We start from the raw sequence: 22,390 nt of genomic DNA, 5'->3' as shown, positions 1-22,390 counted from the left end.
AAAGAAATTGTCAATTAAATGCTCGTAAATTCGCCTTGATATCACATGCATTCTGAATGGAAATAATAATATGGTGCTTTGCTGTAACTGGTGAACACCTTATCCATATTCTCCTGCAAAATGTTTCATTTACATTCAAACGGGTAAAACAGTGGGGCATCGAAAAAGCAACTAAGCCTTTGTAACAACAGCTAAAGCCAATGCAGAAAGAAATCAGAAATGAAATATTCAAAAGGCAAAGGGCAGAGCTGTGGTTTAAGCAAGATTATCCACTGATTTAGGCATACATTATTTTATGTCAGTACTCTACGTTGCACTACTTGAACAAAGGAAATGCCATGGTAACTCTGCACATCATTGTGTTTCAAAGTAGGTTAATGGTTCTACGGGAGGGCACTTGCAGCTGGCATGCGGCTGATGTAGACCACATCATGCTCAAGGACCTGTAGTAGATCTGTTATAGGGGGAAAGGCATGTTGAAAAAGCACAAGAGAATAATGTTGCTAAATAAAGATAAGATTGGTCTTTTTTCTAGAATTTGAGAGTATTTGCAAATCATATCTCCTTTGCTTCGAAAACCTTGAAATGAAAGAACTTTGCTCTTTAATACATGAAATTTAATTTGCTTTATGTCATTCCATTTGAAAGCAGTAGCATTTTCAGTCGGGATAAATATGCAAGAGATTATAGAAAATGCCGAAAGCACTCAGAAGATCAGGCAGCATCTGTGAAGTTAATCAGTCAATTAGTCATTAACACTGGCAAATATTTGCATTCACATGTAATTGAGAAACTAGCTTTTTAGACCTTTTACATCCCAGTTGTTACCTTTCACATCTAAATTGGGCCAGTGACCTGATATGGCCTTTTCTCTCTCTGTATATTTACCACCTAACCTACCGAGTGCTTATCGCATTTTCAATTTTAGCTTCTCATTTTCCCCTAATGATTTTTTATATTATTTTAGCTTAAAACATCATAATTGTGCATTTTTATATATTTTCACTAACTTTACTTGCTTTCATATTTCAAGCAATTGTTGGTTACATCAATTATAAGTTAAAAAAAGTAGTTTTGTTGGAATACCAAGTGAAATTTAGGAACCAAAAATCAATGACAGCTTTGACAGAAATAAGAACATTACCTTGAATCAACCATGTTGGGCGAATTTCAGAGGCAAGGTGTTAGAACAACTATGCCACAGGCTATGAAGTGGTCTGGACCCAAAGATAGGGAGATCCAACAGACTATCACATCCAACCAGGTTAGTGTGGGCAAGAGGCACGCATGAGGCCACTTTACAGAATTCAATTCTGCAGCATTCCAACCACAAGAACAAAGGCAAATGACAAAATACTTGGAGAAAAGGATGCCCAGAGTCTTGTTCTAGAACCTCTTCAGGAATTAATGTACGTCAAAAGTATTATTAATAACTTAATTAAGCGCTGATTGGACGCCAAGTCCCAAAACACGATCCAGATGTTTTTAAAACATATTTCCAGGCACTTTCTGCACATTTCCAGTTTTATTCCCAAATAGAAAGCGCAAGCATATTAATCATAATTTTTCACGTGGTGTTTCTGCTTTAATAGTACGGGTGTTCCCTGTGATACGGCAACTCCAGTAACAAATTGCCCTTACACAATTCACAAATCATTACCAAAGAATTTGTGATACGGAATAAAATTTGTTCACAAAGTCGGTGGAATAAACAATATTTTGTGAAGCGGGTGCAGAGGGTAACCGGCTGTTTCCCACTCCCTCTTCCCACCCAGTCACCTGTACTGTGGGTATTAGGCAGGAAGGCTCAGATTAAGCCAAGAGAAGTTTCATTTTCCTACTTCCCTCACTATTTTCCACCCCCCCCCCCCCCCCCCCAGACCATTATTATATTGAAGTACAATGGAAAACTATTAGTAGAAAAAAAGCTTTCCAAGTTATTTAAACATCTGTTTAGTGGATGCAATTGAAAGGAAGATACAGAGCTTACTTGACGTTTAAGTGAGACCAGCTCCATGTCAAGCTGCCTGAGGACAGAGTTAGCAGCGCCAGAACCTGTACACAAAGCATCAAGATCCTCTTGAAGAAGAAACATCCCGTTTGGAGGCTTCTGACTTATTCTTTGCTTTCCTTGGACTGTTCGTGTCTCTTTCTTTGGTGGGACACTTTTTACAGTTTGACAACCCTGCTGTTAGAAAAAAAGTGCCACAGATTAAAAGATTGTAGGAATTTAAAAATTCTCATTACTAATCCAGAATATAGGTGTACATTGAAAAGTACTTCTTTCTGATGCATGTTTAAGAAGGAACTGCAGATGCTGGAAAATCGAAGGTAGACAAAAATGCTGGAGAAACTCAGCGGGTGAGGCAGCGTCTATGGAGCGAAGGAAATGGGCAACGTTTCGGGTCGAGACCCTTCTTCAGACAGAGATGCATAGTAATTAGACATTTCTGATGCATAGTAATTTGACAAATTTGTAATTCAATTTTTAAATATTAGCCTTTATATTTCCAGCCCAGCCCATGACTCATGATCTGTACATAAATAACAGAAATATGACACAAACTAAGATTGGAGTCCCTTTAATTAATCTGGAGTAGCTAAATTCAGACTGCCTTGGCTACCCACATTTAGCTTTGCCAACGGTTGAGAATATACCACAAGGTCAGTGACTGCTGGTAGTTCTTTCTCCACTATGTACAATACCCTCCATAATGTTTGGGACAAAGACCCGTCATTTATTTATTTGCCTCTGTGCTCCACAATTTGAGATTTGTAATAACAAAAATCACATTTGGTTAAAGTGCACATTGTCAGATTTTAATAAAGGCCATTTTAATGCATTTTGGTTTCACCATGTAGAAATGACAGCAGTGTTTATACATAGTCCCCCCATTTCGGGGCTCCATAATGTTTGGGACACAGCAATGTTATGTAAATGAAAGTAGTCATGTTTAGTATTTTGTTGCATATCCTTTGTATGCAATGACTGCTTGAAGTCTGTGATTCATGGACATCACCAGTTGCTGGGTTTCTTCTCTGGTGATGATTGTAGCCACAAGCTTATGCTTGTTTTGGGGGCTAATCTCCTTCAGTTTTCTCATCAGCATATAAAAGGCATGCTCAATTGGGTTCAGGTCAGGTGCTTGTCTTGGCCACTCAAGAATTGACAATTTTTTCAAGCTTTGAAAAACCCTTTTTGCATTAGCAGTGCGTTTGGGATCATTGTCTTGCTGTAGAATGAACCGCCAGCCAATTAGTTTTGAGACATTTGTTTGAACAAGTAGATAGGATATGTCTATGCACTTCAGAATTCATTATGCTACCACCATCAGCAGTTGTATCATCAAAAATAAGTGAGTCAGTACCTTCAGCAGCCATACATGCCCAGGCCATAACACCTCCGTGTTTCACAGATGATGTGGCATGCTTTGGATCTTGGGCAGATCTTTCTCTCCTCCATACTTTGCTCTTGCCATCACTCTGATATAAGTTAATCTTTGTCATCTGTCCACAAGACCTTTTAAGCTGCTCTTTTAAGTACAACCACAGTTGTCTCCAAGGACCTTAAATGGGAGGCCACCATCGACTCTACAGTCAAAAAGGCCCAACAGAGGATGTACTTTCTGCGGCAGCTGAGAAAACACAATCTGCCAAAGGCAATGATAGTCCTGTCCTCACCATCTCCATCATGGTCTGGTTTGGCTCAGCCACCAAGCACAACATCCGGAGGGTGCAGCGCATCATTCGATCAGCCAAGAAGGTCGTTGGCTGCAACCTTCGCCCCATTGACAAACTGTACACTGCAAGGGCCAGGAAGCGAGCTGGTAAGATCATCTCTGACCCCTCTCAACCTGGCCACAAACTTGTTGAAGCACTTCCCACTGGAAGGCGACTCTGGGCTGTCAAATACATAAAAACAGCTTTTTTACCACGAGCAGTAGCTCAAGAGTCAAGAGTGTTTTATTATGGGACAATGAAATTCTTACTTGCTGCAGCACAACAGAATATGTGAATATGTAAACATAGTACATAACGGGGTAAGAGAAAAAAAAAGTTCAATAAATAACAAATATAGTGCAATAATAGTATTTTCCAGTTCAGAGCTCAGAGCTTATTCGCTGTTGTGTTTAATAGCCTGATGGCTGTAGGGAAGAAGCTGTTCCTGAACCTGGACGTTACAGTTTTCAGGCTCCAGCACCTTCTTCCCGATGACAATGGTGAAATGAGTGTGTGGCCAGGATGGTGTGGATCCTTGATGATTCTGGCTGCCTTTTTGAGGCAGCGACTACGATAGATCCCTTCGACGGTGGGGAGGTCAAAGCCGGTGATGGGCTGGGCAGTGGTCACAACGTTCTGTAGTCTTTTTTGTTCCTGGACGTTCAAGTTGCCGAACCAGGCCACGATGCAGCCAGTCAGAATGCTCTCTATTGTGCACCTGTAGATGTTTAGGAGAATCCTCTTCGACATGCCGAATCTCCCTAATCGCCTCAGGAATTAGAGTCACTGATGTGCCTTCTTTATAATTGCATCGGTGTGTTGGGTCCAGGAATGATCTTCGGAAATATGCACACCCAGGAATTTGAAGTTATCGGGGGAGGGGGTGTGTGCGGGGTAGGGGGAGGGGTGGTGCGACGTGGTGCGTGGTGTGGGGGTGGTGTGTGTGTGGGGGGGTGGTGTGTTGTGGTGGGGGTGGTGTGTGTGTGTGGGTGTGTGTGTGGGGGGGGGTGTGTGTGGTGGGGTGGTGTGTGTGGTGGGTGTGAGGGGGGGTGGTGTGTGTGGTGGTGTGTGTGAGTGAGGGGGGTGGTGTGTGTGTGGGTGGGTGTGTGTGAGGGGGGGTGGTGTGTGTGAGGGGGGTGGTGTGTGTGGTGGTGTGTGTGTGAGGGGGGTGGTGTGTGTGAGGGGGGTGGTGTGTGTGTGGGGGGGGTGGTGTGTGTGTGGTGGGGGGGTGGTGTGGTGGTGGGGGGGGGGTGGTGGGGGTGGGGGGGGGGTGGGGTGGGGGGGGGTGGGGGGGAGGGGTTGTGTGTGGGTGGGTGTGGGGGGGTGTGTGGGTGGGTGGGTGTGTGTGGGGGGGTGTGTGTGTGTGTGAGGGTGTGTGTGTGTGGGTGGGGGGGGGGTGTGTGTGTGAGGGTGTGTGTGTGGGGGAGGGGGGTTGAGAGTGGGGGGGGTGTGTGTGGGGGTGGGTGTGTGTGGGTGTGTGTGGGTGTGTGTGTGAGGGGGGGTGTGTGTGTGGGGGGGTGGGTGTGTGAGGTGTGTGTGAGTGGGGGGTGGTGGGGGGGGGTGAGAGTGTGTGTGAGTGGGTGTGTGTGGGTGGGGGGGGGGGTGGGGGGGGTGGTGTGTGTGATGGGGGGGGTGGTGTGTGTGGTGGTGGGGGGGGTGTGTGTGTGTGATGGGGGGGGGGGGGGTGGTGTGGTGATGGGGGGGTGGGTGTGTGTGATGGGGGGGGTGGTGGTGTGTGTGGTGGGGGGGGTGGTGTGTGTGTGGGGGGGGGTGTGGTGATGGGGGGGGGTGGTGTGTGAGATGGGGGGGGGTGGGGTGTGTGTGGGGGGGGGGGGGGGGTGGGGGGGTGGGGTGTTGTGGGGGGGTGTGGGGGGTGGGGCAGTGGGGGGGGGGGGGGGGGGGGGGGGGGGGGGGGGGGGGGGGGGGGGTGAGGGAGGTGTGTGCGTCTGGCTCTGACCGCACTCACCAGCCCTGGCCGCACTCGGCACGTCGTGTCGGTAGCCGCCGCCACCAGCAGACACAGCCCTGCCTGCGGAACACGGCCTCTGCTCACTCCGCCCCTTCAGCTTTATTCTCGCCGCCAATGATTGACAGCTGGTGCCGGAAGGGGCGTCGCCATCCCGGCAAATGACAGACGAATAACTTTTGTAATATTTCATCGATTGGAATAAAACTTGCAGCACAGGAGGTGGCGAAAAATCGTAGCCCTATCGGGTAAATTTCTACGCAAATCTAAAAACAACGCAAACCGGAAGAGGACAAGTATATATTATTCATTCGTTCTTGGCAAACGGGTATTTCTGTTCATGAAGTCTTCTGCGGACAGTGGTCATTGACAAATCCACACCTGAAAAGTGTTTCTGATCTGTCGGACAGGTGTTTGGGGATTTGTCTTTATTATAGAGAGAATTCTTCTGTCATCAGCTGTGGAGGTCTTCCTTGGCCTGCCAGTCCCTTTGCGATTAGTAAGCTCACCAGTACTCTCTTTCTTTTTAATGATGTTCCAAACAGTTGATTTTGGTAAGCCTAAGGTTTAGCTGATGTATCTAACAGTTTTATTCTTGTTTCTCAGTCTCTTAATGACTTATTTGACTTTCATTGGCACAACTTTGGTCCTCATGGCATCAGCTCTTCCAAACCCACTACCCGCTCCCTCGAAACTCTCCCCACTCCCCTGCTGAAGTCCTGCCTCCCCGTTCTCTGCCCCTACCTCACTAATCTCTTCAACTCCTCATTGTCCCAAGGAATTGTCCCCACCGCTTTCAAAACTGCTGTTGTCACACCAATCTTAAAGAAACCTGGTCTTGATCCCTCCTCTCTCATTAACTACCGCCCAATCTCAAACCTCCCCTTTCTTTCAAAAACCCTGGAGCGTATCGTTGCATCGCAACTTAATTCCCACCTCCTTGCGTATAACCTACTTGAACCCCTCCAATCTGGCTTTCGCCCCCTCCATAGCACAGAAACTGCTCTCCTCAAAGTCCTTAACGACCTCCTCAACTCTGCTGACACTGGTTCCCTCAACATCCTCATCCCCCTCGACCTGAGCCCAGCCTTCGATACAGTGAACCATAACATCCTGCTCACCAGACTCAAAGACCTCAGCATTGAAGACTCTGCACTCAGCTAGCTCCGTTCCTACCTTTCCAACAGATCCCACTTCATCTCTCTCCACAACCACACCTCTGCTACAGCCACAGTCACTCAAGGCGTTCCCCAAGGTTCCGTACTCGGCCCCCTCCTCTTCATCATCTACATCCTCCCCCTTGGTCAGATACTCCGCCACTTCAACCTGGACTTTCACTGTTACGCCGATGACACCCAGATCTACCTCGGCACCAAATCCCCCCACAACCACCCCCTCTCCCATATCAACTCCAGTTTGTCAGCTATAAAAACCTGGATGCAACATAACTTCCTCAAACTCAACAGCGATAAGACAGAATTCCTCCTCATAGGCTCCAAAGCCACACTCAGCAAAATCAATAACCCCACTCTCACCATCGACGGCACCACTGTCTCCCCATCTCCCCAGGCCCGCAACCTTGGCGTGATCTTTGATTCCACCCTCTCCCTTGAGCCTCACATCCGCCATGTCATTAAAACCTCCTTCTTTCATCTCCGCAACATCGCCAAACTCAGACACTCTCTCACACCTCCCGCTGCTGAAAGACTCATCCATGCCTTCATCTCCTCCCGACTGGACTATGCAACTCACTTCTCCTTGGCATCAGCTCCACCTACATCAACCGACTCCAACTGGTCCAGAACGCAGCCGCCCGACTCATCACCCACACCAAATCCTAGCATCACATCACTCCAGTCCTCAAACAACTTCACTGGCTTCCCATCTCCCACCGGATCACCTACAAAATCCTGATCCTCACCTACAAAGCCCTCCACCATCTGCCCCCCCCCATATCTCACTGACCTCCTCTCCCCCTACCAACCCTCACAGTCCCTCAGATCCACATCAGCCGGTCTCCTCTCCATCCACAAGTCCAACCTCTGCAGTTTTGGGGACAGAGCCTTCTCCAGGGCAACTCCCAGGCTCTGGAACTCCCTCCCCCAACTGATCCGCAATTCCGTGTCCCTCACCATCTTCCAGTCCCGCCTCAAGACCCATCTCTTCACCTCTGCCTATCCTTAGCCCCACGTCCCCCTCCCTTTTCATCTGTGCATTAATTGCCTCATATTGTGTTTTGAATTGAATTCTTTCTTTACTTTGTGTACTAACATGTCTCCACTATTTTTTTCATTCCCCTTACATGTTTTTCCTCTACCTGCTAAATTTTTGTAAGGTGTCCTTGAGACTCTTGAAAGGCGCCCATAAATAAAATGTATTATTATTATTATTATTCATGTTGATAAACAGCAATAAAAGTTTCCAAAGGTGATGGAAAGACTGGAGGAAAGACTAGGTGCTGAGAGCTCTCTTATACCTGCATTAAGGAGGCAATTAAACACACCTGAGCAATTACAAACACCTGTGAAGCCATGTGTCCCAAACATTATGGTGCCCTGAAATGGGGGGGACTATGTATACACACAGCTGTAATTTCTACATGGTGAAAGCAAAATGAATAAAAATACCCATTAACATCTAACAACGTGCACTTTAACTACATGTGATTTTTTTTTCTATTACAAATCTCAAATTGTGGAGTACAGAGGCAAATAAATAAATGATGGGTCTTTGTCCCAAACATTATGGAGGGTACTGTAAGCAGTGAGCAAATGTTTTAAGCAACAATGTTATCTTGCTTCCATGGGATAAGTGCACAAAATATAAATTACAAATGAATTTAGTTGTGTTTAGAGATCCAGCGTAGAAATGGACCCTTTGGCCCACCGAGTCCACCCAACCAGTGATAACCCATACACTAGTACCATCCTACACAATGGGGACAATTTATACAAGCCGATTAACCTACAAGCCTGCACGCCTCTGGAATGTGAGAGGAAACACCCGGAGAAAACACGTGGTGACAGGGAGAGCATACAAGCTCCGTACATCAGCAATGCTATGGCTGCACCACTTTGTCGCACCCGCTGCTCCACTGTACCTCGTGGCTATTGATCACTGGCCTCACATTTAATCAGCAAAATAGGCTGGGATGCTGAGGATCATTTGGTTTAAAACAATTTAAATTCAAAAAACATGCAAAAGTGTTGTAAATGAGTCAGTATCATTTGACTGAATGATAGCTGGTAATATTCAGACAGGCTGTTATGAGTTTACTATGGATTTGGAATTCAAATGAATGGAATTGTACTCAAATTGATTATATTTTACAATAGACAGGTTCTGGAGTGTGAGAATATTAATTTCCAATTATAATTTGTTTTTTTCCAGCCACAATCACAACTTGAATTTCTACTTAAAACTTGCGTTTACACAATCTGGTGGGGCACAGGCCGACAAATTCAAATTGCAGAGCTGATTAGAAAGAAAAACAAAGTCAACTCACCTCTTTCTTTGCTTCTTTGTTCGGATCTGTTTCGCTGTCAACTATACTGGTTGTAGTTACACTCGGCTCTTCAATCTCATCACCACTGCAGAACAAAGTTAGTGGTTGATGATACAAAAGCAGATAGTGAAGATGGTTGTGAAAGATTGCAGCAGGATCTGGATCGATTGGCCAGGTGGGCAGAGGAATAACGGTTGATGGAATTTAATACAGAGAAGTGCGAGGTGTGGCATTTTGGGATGTCGAACAAGGGCAGGACCTACCCAGTAAATGGTAGGCCTCTGGGTAGTGTTATAGAGCAGAGGGATCTAGGTGCACAAGTGCATGGATCCATGAAGGTGGAGTCGCAGGTAGATAAGGTGTCAAAAAGGCTTTTGGGACTTTGGCCTTCATTAGTCAGAGTATTGCGAATAGAAGTTGGGAGGTCAAAGCCGGTGATGGACTGGGCAATTGTATAAGACGTTGATGAGACCGCATTTAGAATATTGTGTTCAGTTCTGGGCATTGTCAAGCTTGAAAGAGTTCAGAAAAAACTTACAATGATGTTGCCAGGACTAGAGGGTGTGAGCTATAGGGAGAGGTTGAGTATGCTGGGTCTCTAGAAGGGCGGTCTGATAGAAGTATACAAAATCATGAGAGGAATAGATCGGGTAGATGCACAGTCTTTTTTACACAGTATAGGGGAATCGAGGACCAGAGGACATAGGTTCAAGGTGAAGGGGAAACGGTTTAATAGGCATCAGAGGGATAAATGTTTCCACACAAAGGATGGTGGGTATATGGAACAAGCTGCCAGAGGGTGGGACTATCCCATCATTTAAGAAACAGTTGGACAGGTTTGGAGGGATATGGACCAAGCTCCAGCAAGTGGGACTAGTGTAGCTGGGAGAGTTTGGCCAATGGGCCGGTTTCCACACTGTATTACTCTACAACTCTCTATAAACGCAACCTTGCAGATACATCATAGAATTCAACAATTTGGCAATTCATTACTCAAAGGCAACATTTACCAAATACTTACACATCCACCCCAAAAAGACAAAACTACACGCAATAATTTTGCAAATAAAAAAGTCTTGTTATTGCAAAGTAACAACCTGCCAAATATTCCCATCCTACACCAAACCTGAAAAACAAAAACCAATATCTGTGTAGTTTTAGAATGTAGAAATAACGAGCTGCAGCCACTCGTTTACAAAAGAGGACAGAGTGCTGGAGTAACTCGGTGGGTCAGGCAGCATCTCTGGAAAACATAGATAGGTAATGTTTTGGGTCAGGACCCTTTTTCAGACTGGTTGTATGGGGAAAAGAAAGCTGGAAAAGAGAAGGGGCAGGATAAAGTGCCCCAAGTGTGATAGGTGGATACAGGTGAGGGTTTAAAACAAATATTACTTTCATCTTTGGCCTTTATCCAACCAACTGCCTATAAAAAAACCCTCATCTGTGATCACCTATCACCTGCTAGCTTTTGTTTCTCCTCTCTTCCAGCTTTCTTTGCACCCATCCCCTACAATCAGTCTCAAGAAGGTTCCCAACACAAATCGACAGCTGAAACGTTCTAGAGATGCTGTCTGAGCTGCTGAGCTACTGTAGTACTTTGTCTAAAATGTTTGCAGCACAATTAAATGAATCAGAATAAGAAGAAATGTCGGGCACCACATTGAATTACCTTCCTTCCTTATCCCTTTTCATCTGCTTGCGGGCATGACGATCCATTACACTGCTCTTGGTCCGCGTTTTCTTCCACAAGTAATAAAACTTTACCAGGCTAGCGATGGATTTGTCAGGCAGCTGTAAGATGCACAAATGAAGTACAAAAAGCAAAATCCAGTTAAATATGTCAACTCACGGTTGTACCTTTATCAAAGGAAGATTTCAAATCAAAGAGTGCACCGCAAATCTACGATTAATAAATTCATGAACTAACAATCGGGGGAAGTTGAAAAGGATGAGCTAAATATATAAACCATGCAGACATCTGGCTTTGATTTGCCAGATAGGTGAATAAGGCTGAAGAGACTACAGGGGCAAATGCCCCAGTTCTTGTATTCATATCTATAATTACATATACACTGGTCATAAAGGTACACATGAAGGTGACCTGATCGTACAGCAGAGAAATGCATCAGAAACGCAACGGAGCCAGTTTTCTTAAAGCCAAGTCCGCTGGAGTTCCTTTAAGTGTCTATCCTCTGGGAAGTCAAATTTCACTACACCAATTGGTGTATGTGATAATAAATGTCCTTTGTCTGGTTCTCAATTCTCCTATTCTGGGTAAAAGACTGAACATTCAGCCAATCTATTCCCCTTATGATTTCATACACCTCGATAGGTTCACCCCTCAGCCTCCTCTGCTCCAAGGAATAAAGTCTGGCCTGCTCAACCTCTCCATTAGCTCAGGCCTTCGAGTCCTGGCAACATCGTAAATCTTCTCTGCATCTTTTTCAGCTTAATGACATACATCCTACAGCAGGGTGACCAAAACTGAACACAACATTCAAATGCGGCCTCCAAATTCTCCACTACACTATCGACCAGTGATGCCACTTTCAGTGAACTATGTGCCTGTACTCCTTGATCCCTCTGCTCCACAACACTCCCCAGGGCCCTGCCATTCACTGTGAAGATCCTGTTTGACACCAAAAAGCAACACCATGCACTTATCTGCATTAAACTCCATTAGCCATTCCTTAGCCCACTTGCCCTGCTGATCAAGATCCTGCTGTAATATTTTATAACCATCTTCACTGTCTACAATACCACCCACTTTAATGTGTAACAAGGAACTGCAGATGCTGGTTTAAACCGAACACAGGCACAAAAAGGGCCGAATGGCCTCCTCCTGCACCTATTTTCTATGTTTCTAAAAAGCTGGAGTAACTCAGCGGGACAGGCAGCATCTCTGGAGAGAAGGAATGGGTGACGTTTCGGGTCGAGACCCAAAACATCACCCATTCCTTCTCTCCAGAGATGCTGCCTGTCACCCTGAGTTACCCCAGCTTTTTGTGCCTTTCCACCCACTTTAATATTATCTCCAAACGTACTAAGCCACCCTTGTACATGGAGTCTAAACGGCATTTCATTTGGACCTCAAGGGGTCCAAATGACAATTAAATTGACTCTTGACTCTTGACTCGAGTCAAATTGTTGATACTGCAAAGATGGAAATGCGGAGGTAGTTTAAATGAGATTATAAAATGTAATTTTCAGTGATGCTTTGGAACATATTTAATGTTTAAACAAAGATAAAGTGCTGGAGTAGCTCAGCGGGTTCAGCTGCATCCCTGGAGAACATGGATGGGTGGTGTTACGAGCGGGAGCCTTCTTCAGACCGACTGACCACCCTATCTACATCCTTTTTTATTTTATGTACACTACAGTTTGGGAAGCATTCCTTGTTTGAAAATATACTCCTAATTACTTGCCTACACAGATTTAGTACACGAGTGCTCTCAACAAATCACTGTATTAGTGATTCTTGTCCATGCAATGTACCACCTAAACAATAAATGTCAGCTGCAATAGGTTATCATTACTTAATGAAATTATCAACATTAAGCAAAAAAGAATCATTTAGAGGCCATGCCGAGCCTTGTGAAAGAAACCTTTCAACACACAGGATCCAATGGCTCAGACAATTTCCATACCTCGGTTTAGGAAGAGCTTCATGTAGGGATAGGCTGCAAGTTCAAGAGACTAAGTCCGACTAAGAATGGGATTACTGAATATCCCACAAGGTTCCTATTTAGAGGCTAGACGCCTTTAAGTGGGAAGCCTGCACCCCAAAGCAAGGTATTTGACCACTGATAGGTTTTATTACAGGAGGGAGTCTAATGGCAGTTACTGGGAGTCCCACGGGGCGTGGGCCGGCTATCTGGTACCTTCATAAACTTGCATCCAAGGTCATGTAGTTATCAAAAACCATTATTTAGCAACTAACTATGTTGCAAAACAGAAGCGCTAATATTATACAGGTTCACCACAGAATTTGTCGCAACTGGTGGTCTATCACCTCCTTAAATTTGGACAAAATTACAAGAGCACATTTGAAATCCCCCCCCCCCCCCCCCGCCCGTCGGAAGTTCTCCCTCCCCTAGGCTGGGTGAGGCGGTCGATCTCGACCTCAATGGGACTTTTGCCCACCGGTGGATAGAATTAGCTCCCTGCAGCCGGGGCTCTGGAACTCTGGCCCAGCCGGAGCAGGCAGATCCGTTCCCATGGCCGACCAGATGCCGGCTTTGTGGGCCACTGTCTCAGCCCCTCGGAGGACCTGCACAGGAATCTACCCATGCATGCAACTTCACAGCCAGGGAATGATTACTACTAAGGAAAACACACAGTAAAGGTGAGGTAATTCTAGTTCAGCACAACCTGGCACTAAGTTTCAAAAGAACATGGTCAAAGAAAATAAACATGCCTCATGCTGGGACTACAAATGTATAATTGACATTTACACACAAGTGGAAAGTTTAAATTTTTTTTTAAATCACTTAATCCTACCATTTGCTGAATTCTGTGGAAAGTCTTGCCATGGAAACTGAATGCTTGCTCGAAGAGCACTCGGTCTTCCACTGTCCACTCGTCTGGGAATGGCGTAAAATTTGGAAGGTCAGCCAAGGACTTCTCGATGTTATGCTTGTGCCAAAAGAGCATACCCAAGGCCTACGGAAGGTGGAAAGGAAAACATCACTGGGTGAAAGAAAATCTCCATTCTCAAAACAGTAACATTCCACGCTAAAGGTGGAATAATTTGTTGAACTGGTTACTATTGTTGAAGACCTGCACATATTGTGGGGCAAAGTCTGATTATTTACTAGCACAACAGGACCAAAGTGGTAGCTTATTGAATGGCTAGTTAAACACCAAAATGGAAGGACTTATTATTAATTTCAAAAGATCCTAAGTTTCATGCTGTTTCACATCAGTCAACTAAATAAAAGATGACCAGTCATAGATAGGTAATGTTATTTCCTTGTATGTGAACCACTCATGGATAGAGGAGCCAAGAGGCAAACTGAAAAACAGATTCATCTGTAAACTCTTTCAACATAAAAACTTGCAGTGATACGAGCACAAGCAGGTGAAATAAAAGCAACTTTGCACATTTACATCCACGATGGTAACAAAGGCTTTTCACTGTACCTCGGTACACGTGACAATAAACCAAACTCAAACGCAATCGTGACAAAATTCTTCATAGGTATTGCTGCATTTCACATTCTGTGCCATAACATATTAAACTGAATCCATTTTAGTACATTGAAACAGTTGAAAGGTAACAAGTTACGACTGATCCTCAGTGGATGCCATGTAGAAACTGCTAAGAATTGGTTCCACATCAATCAAAACCTTTTTAAACAGAACAATTTTCAATCTAGCTGCTGCCAATGTGTTGAATGGGTGTCACCCATCTATTTAATATCTTTCTCTGGGATGTGGGCACCTGCCAAGACTAGTAACTACTGCCTGTTCTGTACCCCCTCCCCTGCACTGCGGCATCCAACACACAAGGACCCAAGTCCACCGTCTTACACCCCCTCCGCTCTCTTTCTCTCCCCCCCCCCCCCCCTGCAATCAGCCACCAGATGAATCTGTGGAATTCTCTGCCACAGAAGGCAGTGGAGGCTAATTCACTGGATGTTTTCAAGACTTAGATTTAGCTCTTCGGGCTAAATGAATCAAGGGATATGGGGAAAAAGCAGGAACGGGGTACTGATTGTGGATGATCAGCCATGATCATATTGAATGGTGGTGCTGGCTCTAAGGGCCGAATGGCCTACTCCTGCATCGGTTTTTCTATGTTTCTATGCGTATTATTAATAACTCCCGAGGTGGTGCTGAGCTGTGTCGTGAACTGTTGTGGTCTGGAGTTGACAGCATAGTCTCCTCTTTGGGCGAGAACTTCCAGGATTTGAATTGAGAATCGCAAAGGCCAAGTATTGGTGATGAACTCAGTCAGACGATGGACATTATGCAGTTGATGGGAAGACAGGACATCAGTCATGACTGAATACCCTGCCTCCTATTTGCAATTGATGATGCACTACTTTTGTTGCCGACTGGCCCAGTGGAGTTTTTGATCAATAACAATTTCCATGGCGTGATTAAAATCTGGGATTCCCCACGAGCACTGCGGTTGAATGTACACGGATGATTAAATTCCATGCTGGTGGCGATGAATGCCTGATGTTTACCTTTTATCTTACCCATTCATGCAATTCAGATTCCACTGGCAAGGTTTACTATTTATTGCCCACTTTCTATATCACCGCAGTCCTTCTATTGAGGGTGGTCCACGTTTTGTGCAGGAAGGAACTGCAGATGCTGGTTTATACAAAAGATAGACACAAAATGCTGGATTTTAACTCAGCGACTCAGGCAGCATCTTTAGAGAAAAGGAATAAGTAACTTTTCGGATCGGAACCCTTCTGCAGACTGGAGTACAATTGTTGTTGGATATGAAGCTCCTGGATTTAAACAGAGGTGATGACTCTCCAAATCAGACGAAGACAGAGTTGTAGGTAGTGGCATTCCTGTGCAGCTGCCGCCTACCTTATCTCTCTTGGTGGTCACAGGTTTAGCAAGAATTGTCAGAGAACTCCAGGCAATCAACTTCGGTGCATTTTGCACATCGTACTGAGACTGCAGTGGATGACGGTGGAAAAAAATAAGTACTTAGGATTGTAAACAGAGCAGTTAAAGTGTTTACTTTGCCCCGAGGTTCCTCAGCATTGTTCAAGAGAAGAATATTTTGTTGCACTCCTGAATTGTACTTTGAACATGGTGAAAAGCTCAAGGATATTAGGTCGTAAGTCTCACAAGAGTATATACACCCTCAAGGCTGTTTTTGCAGCTGCAGTATTTATTTGGCAGCTCCAGGCATGTTCCTGGTTAAGTGACCCACAAAAGTATTGATGGCAAGTCATTCTGTAATGGCAAAGCCTCGAGAACAAATGGTCATTGCATGGAGGGTAGACAAAAATGCTGGAGAAACTCAGCGGGTGTGGCAGCATCTATGGAGCAAAGGAAATATGCAACGTTTCGGGTCGAAACCCTTCTTCAGACTGATGCGAGGGTGGGGGGGGCGGGAAGAAGAAAGGAAGATGTGGAGCCAGTGGGCTGAGGGGGAGCTGAGACATTGCATGGAAGTTGGTTGGCGTGAAAGCTAGCTGCCACTTCTCAGCCTACACCTACAAGTGTCCAGTCCTTTCTTTATTTATACATTGGTTTATACATGGATCACTATTTTCTGTGGAAGATGGAAATGAAATTTAAGTTGCTTATAAGTTCCAGGTCTGTTTTAACAGCAGACATCCAACTACTAACCTTATCATGGAAAGTTGTTGATAAACCCGGTGAAGAGTGTTGGGTTAGAGACATTGTACCACCGTAACAAGACCCTGGGTATGGGATGATCCCAACAACTATGACCATCTTGTGTAAAGTGCAACACCAGCCACTGGAATGCTCTTCCCACAGTGCTCACCAACTTCACTTTTACCAGGGTTCCTTAATGACTCTTTTGGTCAAATACTGGTTTGACTTTAACAACAGTCACCTCACCTCTAAACTTTAATTTTTTTTAGGGTACACAAAAATGCTGGAGAAACTCAGCGGGTGCAGCAGCATCTATGGAGTGAGGAAATAGGCAACGTTTCGGGCCAAAACCCTTCTTCAGACTCAACGTTTCGGCCCGAAACATTGCCTATTTCTTTCGCTCCATAGATGCTGCCTCACCCGCTGAGTTTCTCCAGCATTTTTGTGTACCTTCGATTTTCCAGCATCTGCAGTTCCTTCTTAAACATTAAATTAAAAAAAATATATATTCAAACAAAACCTAGATAAAATACAATGAGTGGATGCAGCTCAATCACGCACTGGTGGCAAAATGCAAAACTGTACCTTCCCAGGCCCCCACAGCCGACAGTGACACGATTATCCCAGTCGCCGAGGCCAATATCAGACGATCCTTTGAGAGTATAAACACTTTGAGAGTGTGTGGTCCTGATGGTGTACCTAGCTGCGTTCTTAAAACCTGTGTAGACCAACTGGTTGGAGCTTTTGCAGACATCTTCCACGTCTCAGTACTAAGATTTGAGGTCCCCACCTGCTTTATAATATCGATACCCAAGAAATGCAAGAAGACTTGCTTCCAATGACTACCGACCGGTGGGAATATTACCCATGGTTATGAAGTCATTTAAGAGGCTAGTTCTGACGCATAACAATCGCTGCCAGTTAGGACCTTTGCCTTCTGCCTCATTTGATGAAGAGAGGGTGCGATCTTGCTGGCTCTCCACTGGACTGCTTGGTAATATGAACAGTTCAGGCTATTGTTCATCAATTAAAACATGGCGTTCAACACCATCATCCCCTCTAAACGTATCAAGTCATTCCTGAGCCATTGAATCTTCAACTTCATTATCAGCAGACCACAATCAATGTGAACTGGCAACAACATTGTCCTTTGATAATCATCTTAGGAGCATCTTCAGGTTGTTGTTTGCTCAGTCCCCTGCTCCACTCTCCATAACCAGAGAGAGTTCCAAAGGCAGTTTTCAATGGGAAAGAGCCACATCACCCCGGCCACGCTCTCATCTCTCTTCTATCATCACACAGAAGGTAGAGGAGCCTGAAAACCGTGACCTCCAGGTTGATAAACAGCTTCTTCACTGCAACCATCAGGCTCTTGAACACTGCACAACACTAACCACAACTCTACCTCAGCAACTTTGTTTGGGTTACAGTACATTACCAATTAGTACTGATTATTAATTTATTCTATTATTGATTATTCTAATTTAGTGTATTGAGTTAATGGACCTATAAAGTTGCAGCATGCAAGGATGTCATTGTTCCATTACATATGACAAATACATTCTCTTTTCCTTGTTGCTGCTGTTGAAATTGTACCAGAACAACACGGCTAGAGGTACAGATGGCTCTGCCATTACTGGGATGTTGCCTGGTTGCTTATAAGTTCCGGGTCTTTTATAAATATATTTGCTTATGGCTGCTTTCCACGAAATCAGATAGCTGGGAGTTTTCTTCCATACTGCATTAAAATGAGGTGACGAGTTCAGTATTAATGTTTTCAATAAAAATCGACTGTGAAGGTTTCTGCACAGCCTGGTAAGCAGTTCTAAACTATTTCTGTTAAACAAAGCAGTACTGAGGTTTTGTCAAAACTGTCCACTGGAGATCAGCTGAGAAAGGGGTGATGATGAGTTGAGAGCAATAAATAGTCAGTCACATTCGTTTGGGATAGTCTGTTTGAGATTTTCAACCAAGGTGTACTTTTCATCCAATGGTGGAAGGAAGAGTAAAAAACTAGCTAAATTCAGTAATTAAAGTTAGTTTTCATTGTTCCAGAGATAGAGGATGAATTGGAACAATCAACATGTTTATTCTGCATCCATTTCATAAAGTTTTCTTTAAATAATGCCATTGTAAATCTCTGCCCACCCTGGGGACAGAAACGGCTATGGTAATTTGCACTGTCAATACTGACAATAGATTTTGATATTAATTAAAAAATCTACGATGCATCTTACAACCAAAAACACTAGCTCCCATATTGTATTATTGCAAGCAGCTAATTACTGCTCAAAATACGCTGAGAAGGCACTTCAGAAGAAACTTCTGTTTTTTTCTTTCATACTTCATTATAATTACATACAACAAAGCAATTCTTCCATATGCAAGGGTCACTTTTCAGAATTTACATGTCCTTCTGCAGCAATGGAAATGATCTCTAGATTTCTTAAATTTCTTCAGATCAGGAAGGGCTCCATTACAATAAAATACAGGGAGGAAAAGAAATGAAGGTTGAAATGAAGAAAGCAAATATATAATGAGGAATGACAATGGTTTTTAGCAATAAGAACTCAAATCAGCTTTTTCACAAGCTGGATATTACAACACCATTTAAGTGCCAGGGTGCCATACATGTGTATAGTCATAACCTGGCAACAAGCAGAGGAGCAGGTGGCAAGAGGGTCCATTATAAGATTAGACCACATTAAGGTAGGGAAGAGTGTGATGTAAAGTTTAAGACGAACATTTCAGAATGAGTGTTTGAGATGACAGGCCAGCGGGATAAGAGTAGAATACTTTGCAAGAAATTAGTTGCAGAACTGGAAGTGAAGGAGATAAGCAAGATTTTGGCGAGGAGTAAAACATCTGGATTTAATTATACATTTGTTAAGGCGTCAAACATGCTTGACGCGTTATAAGGCAAAGTGGTTGGTCTTTCCAATGTTTTCCAAAATGAGGTGACGAGTTCACTAGTAATGTTTTCAACAAAAATCGACTGTGGAGGTTTCTGCACAGGTTTCATATTGGACACTCAGGAATTAGGCAAGCAGTTTGAAAGATTGAGGGCAAGTTGCAGGGAAATGCACATGAATAAAATAAATAGGCCAAGAACTGTTTCATGAGAGATTTCAGAAGTGATGGTCAAGCATACGAAGAGAATTCATTACTGCAGCTGCTTTGACTGAAACCATAAGCACAACAACCAAACTGAGGTGGACATGAGGGGTTGTTGGAGAACAGATTTAGAGAGAATGTAAGATTGCAATACGATTGTGATCATTTGGTGCTGTGGCAGGGATAGAGGAATAACAGGATTGTAATACAGTATGGACAACATAGGCACAGATCCACAGCTCAGTATCATTTCTAAATTAAAGGAATATTGACGATGTTACAGTAACTTGCAAGAGCCAAAGAACAAAGGATAGGCTTACGGAGGAACAGTGAGCAATGTTGAAACTTAACTGGCAACACCAGAGGTAAGGGAGCATTGTCAGTCAGGGAAAAATAGGCAGTCAAAATTGACTCAAAGAGCAACTTTTATATCTTAAAAATATTATTACCTGCTCCATGTTGTAGCCATGCTTCTCTTTAGCTATTGCAATGTACTCATCCACTGAAAATGCAAAACAAAAAGTTAAAACTTTTACAACTTCAGCTTATCTTATTGAGTCAACACAAGAATATAAACGGTAGTAGGAATAGGCCACCTGGCCCTCAGCCTCCACCATTCACGAACATGGTTGATCTTTCAATTAAGTATCGCTTTCCTGCACCGACCCCCATTCTCTCAATAACTAAAAATCTGTCAATTAAAGTGAAGCTCGTCTCTCCTTAACCCCATGAAATCAAAAACCATTTCCCCCACATCCATCCAAGTCATGCACTCAGCTCAAACTTGACACGTTATCATTTTGCACGTGCCCAAGATGGTAAACTACGTTACTATCCTTGTAGTTCTGTTCTTTAATGTTGGCCCCAGGAGCTTGCATTCCTTCACTGCCAACAACTTTGCTCTTTCTACATCATGGTTTTTGCACTGAATGCAACAAATAAATATTGCCCTTTTCACTCCAGGTTTTTCTCCCAGACCCAAGGATGTGTCCTTAACCAGGTCACAGGACAAACACAGCCTGGGGCTACAAAAAAAATGTCTGTACTCCTGTTAGTGCAACACTCTTTATGCTTCCGTAATATTAATGTCCCCATGCACCAGAGCCATATGATCAGTTTGCTTATTTTTCATAGTTTCTACTTTCACCCTCAGAAATGTACAAAAATTGCTAATGTATTGAATAATGCAGTGTTGGAGGCTCCTGCAATGCTACCTTCTGTATTCCCGGATATACATGTTGAAGGGGAATGCCACAGGTGATTCCTGCGCTCTTTATACAAAATAAGCTTGCCTCCCTTATCTCCTTTAAACTTTCCTCTCTCACCTTAAGCCTATGGTATTTGACAGTTCCATGTTGGGAAAAGGTCAGGCTCTACCCTAACTATGCTTCTAACAATTCTACATACTTTGATCAGATCACCCCTGTGCCTCAGTGCTTCAGATAAAATAATCCTTTGCCCAACGAAATGTCACCAGGATGTTGTCGTGATTGCACTGCATTGGAATCAAGGCAACATCTTCGTGACATTTCAAGTCGGGACCCTTCTAACCTGAAACATCCCGATTCGAAACATTACCTGTCCATTCTCCAAACCTCTACATCCTGCCGTGTGGCAACTAGAACTGCACACGATACTCCAAAGTTTCATAAAGCAGCAACATGACTTGCCAACATTTGTCCTCCAGTGTTCTGACTGTTGAAGGCAAACATGCCATATGCTGTTACCGCCCTATCCACTTAAGTTGCCACTTTCAGGGAGCTCGAGACTCTTGCGTTCATTGGGGAAGGTATTGAGTACCAAACTTGAGACATGATGCAGTGGCACAAATCACGAGTGAGGTGACACTTGGTTTACTACGCGAGTACAACTCTGGTCGCTCAGCTATGGGAAATGGTGCAGAAGAGATTCAACATAATGTTACCTGGTTTGCAGGCTTGAATTTTAGCCTCAAGCTATCTGACTGGGACTTTGAGGTTTATGAGATCAGCATGGATAAAGCGAACACTTAGTTGTTCCCAGGAAGAGTATTCTAAAACTATAGAGCCAAGGCACGATAGGGAGGGAATATTTAAAATGGGCATCAAGGTACTCAGAGGGTAGAGTTCAAAAGAAATTTGGACAGATATGGATAGGAAGGATTTAGAGGGTTACAGGCCAAATGGGACCGGCCTGATATGCCAACTTTGGTGACGAAGAAAGGTAGGCCTAACGGGCCTGCCTCCATGCTGTCCAGCCCTATGACTCGAGGTACAGTCGTTGACTGGAACGGTGCCAGGGAGATGATAGGATAGCAACAGTTAGGTGGCATTTAGACAGATTTGAACAGATGTGATTTGTTTAAATTGTCCTTATGGTCAGTACAGATATGGTGGGCCAAAGGACTGTTACTGTGCAGTATTGTTCTCTCTCCCTTTGCTTCAGGCTACAAACTGGATTGAGAGAAATGGGGGTTCCCAGTTCAAGTGCTATGTAAACTATCTGAAGCATCTAAACTATGTGACAAATGAAAGGTCGTAACCAGGATTGTGATCTTTAAAACTGCACTTCTAATTATGTTTATGTTATGAACAGATGATTTTTCTTTTCAGCTAACACGCAATACAGATTAGACATGATTAGCTCACTGGTTCAGACACTAATTCTGATGCATGGCTTTATTTGGGTCACTAGCGTGTTCCCCAGTGAAGAAGCTGAACCTAAAAACAAATCACCAATGTAGCCGAGTATCATTAGTGACCACATTTTCTCAACAGAACCCTCAAAAT

The 22,390-nt window shown here is 44.0% G+C and overlaps 1 protein-coding gene across 3 annotated transcripts in view; it reads right to left on the bottom strand.

Annotated features, from left to right (window-relative positions):
- rcor1 (REST corepressor 1) overlaps positions 1 to 22,390 on the bottom strand; it is a 98,219-nt gene that overhangs the window by 12,681 nt on the left and 63,148 nt on the right. For 2 of the 3 annotated variants that reach the window (XM_055641178.1, XM_055641181.1), the window contains exons 4-8: positions 20,072 to 20,124; positions 13,692 to 13,853; positions 10,861 to 10,982; positions 9,192 to 9,276; positions 1,991 to 2,188 (exon numbers count right to left, since the gene is read on the bottom strand). In XM_055641178.1, coding sequence (XP_055497153.1) covers positions 1,991 to 2,188; positions 9,192 to 9,276; positions 10,861 to 10,982; positions 13,692 to 13,853; positions 20,072 to 20,124 — 620 coding nt within the window. The remainder of the gene's footprint in view (positions 1 to 1,990; positions 2,189 to 9,191; positions 9,277 to 10,860; positions 10,983 to 13,691; positions 13,854 to 20,071; positions 20,125 to 22,390) is intronic. The other variant, XM_055641179.1, reaches the window with a different exon arrangement.

This window comes from Leucoraja erinacea, chromosome 9 (genome assembly GCF_028641065.1).
Source record: "Leucoraja erinacea ecotype New England chromosome 9, Leri_hhj_1, whole genome shotgun sequence".
Lineage (NCBI taxonomy): Eukaryota > Metazoa > Chordata > Chondrichthyes > Rajiformes > Rajidae > Leucoraja > Leucoraja erinaceus.
This window is presented reverse-complemented; position numbering and strand designations above follow the sequence as displayed.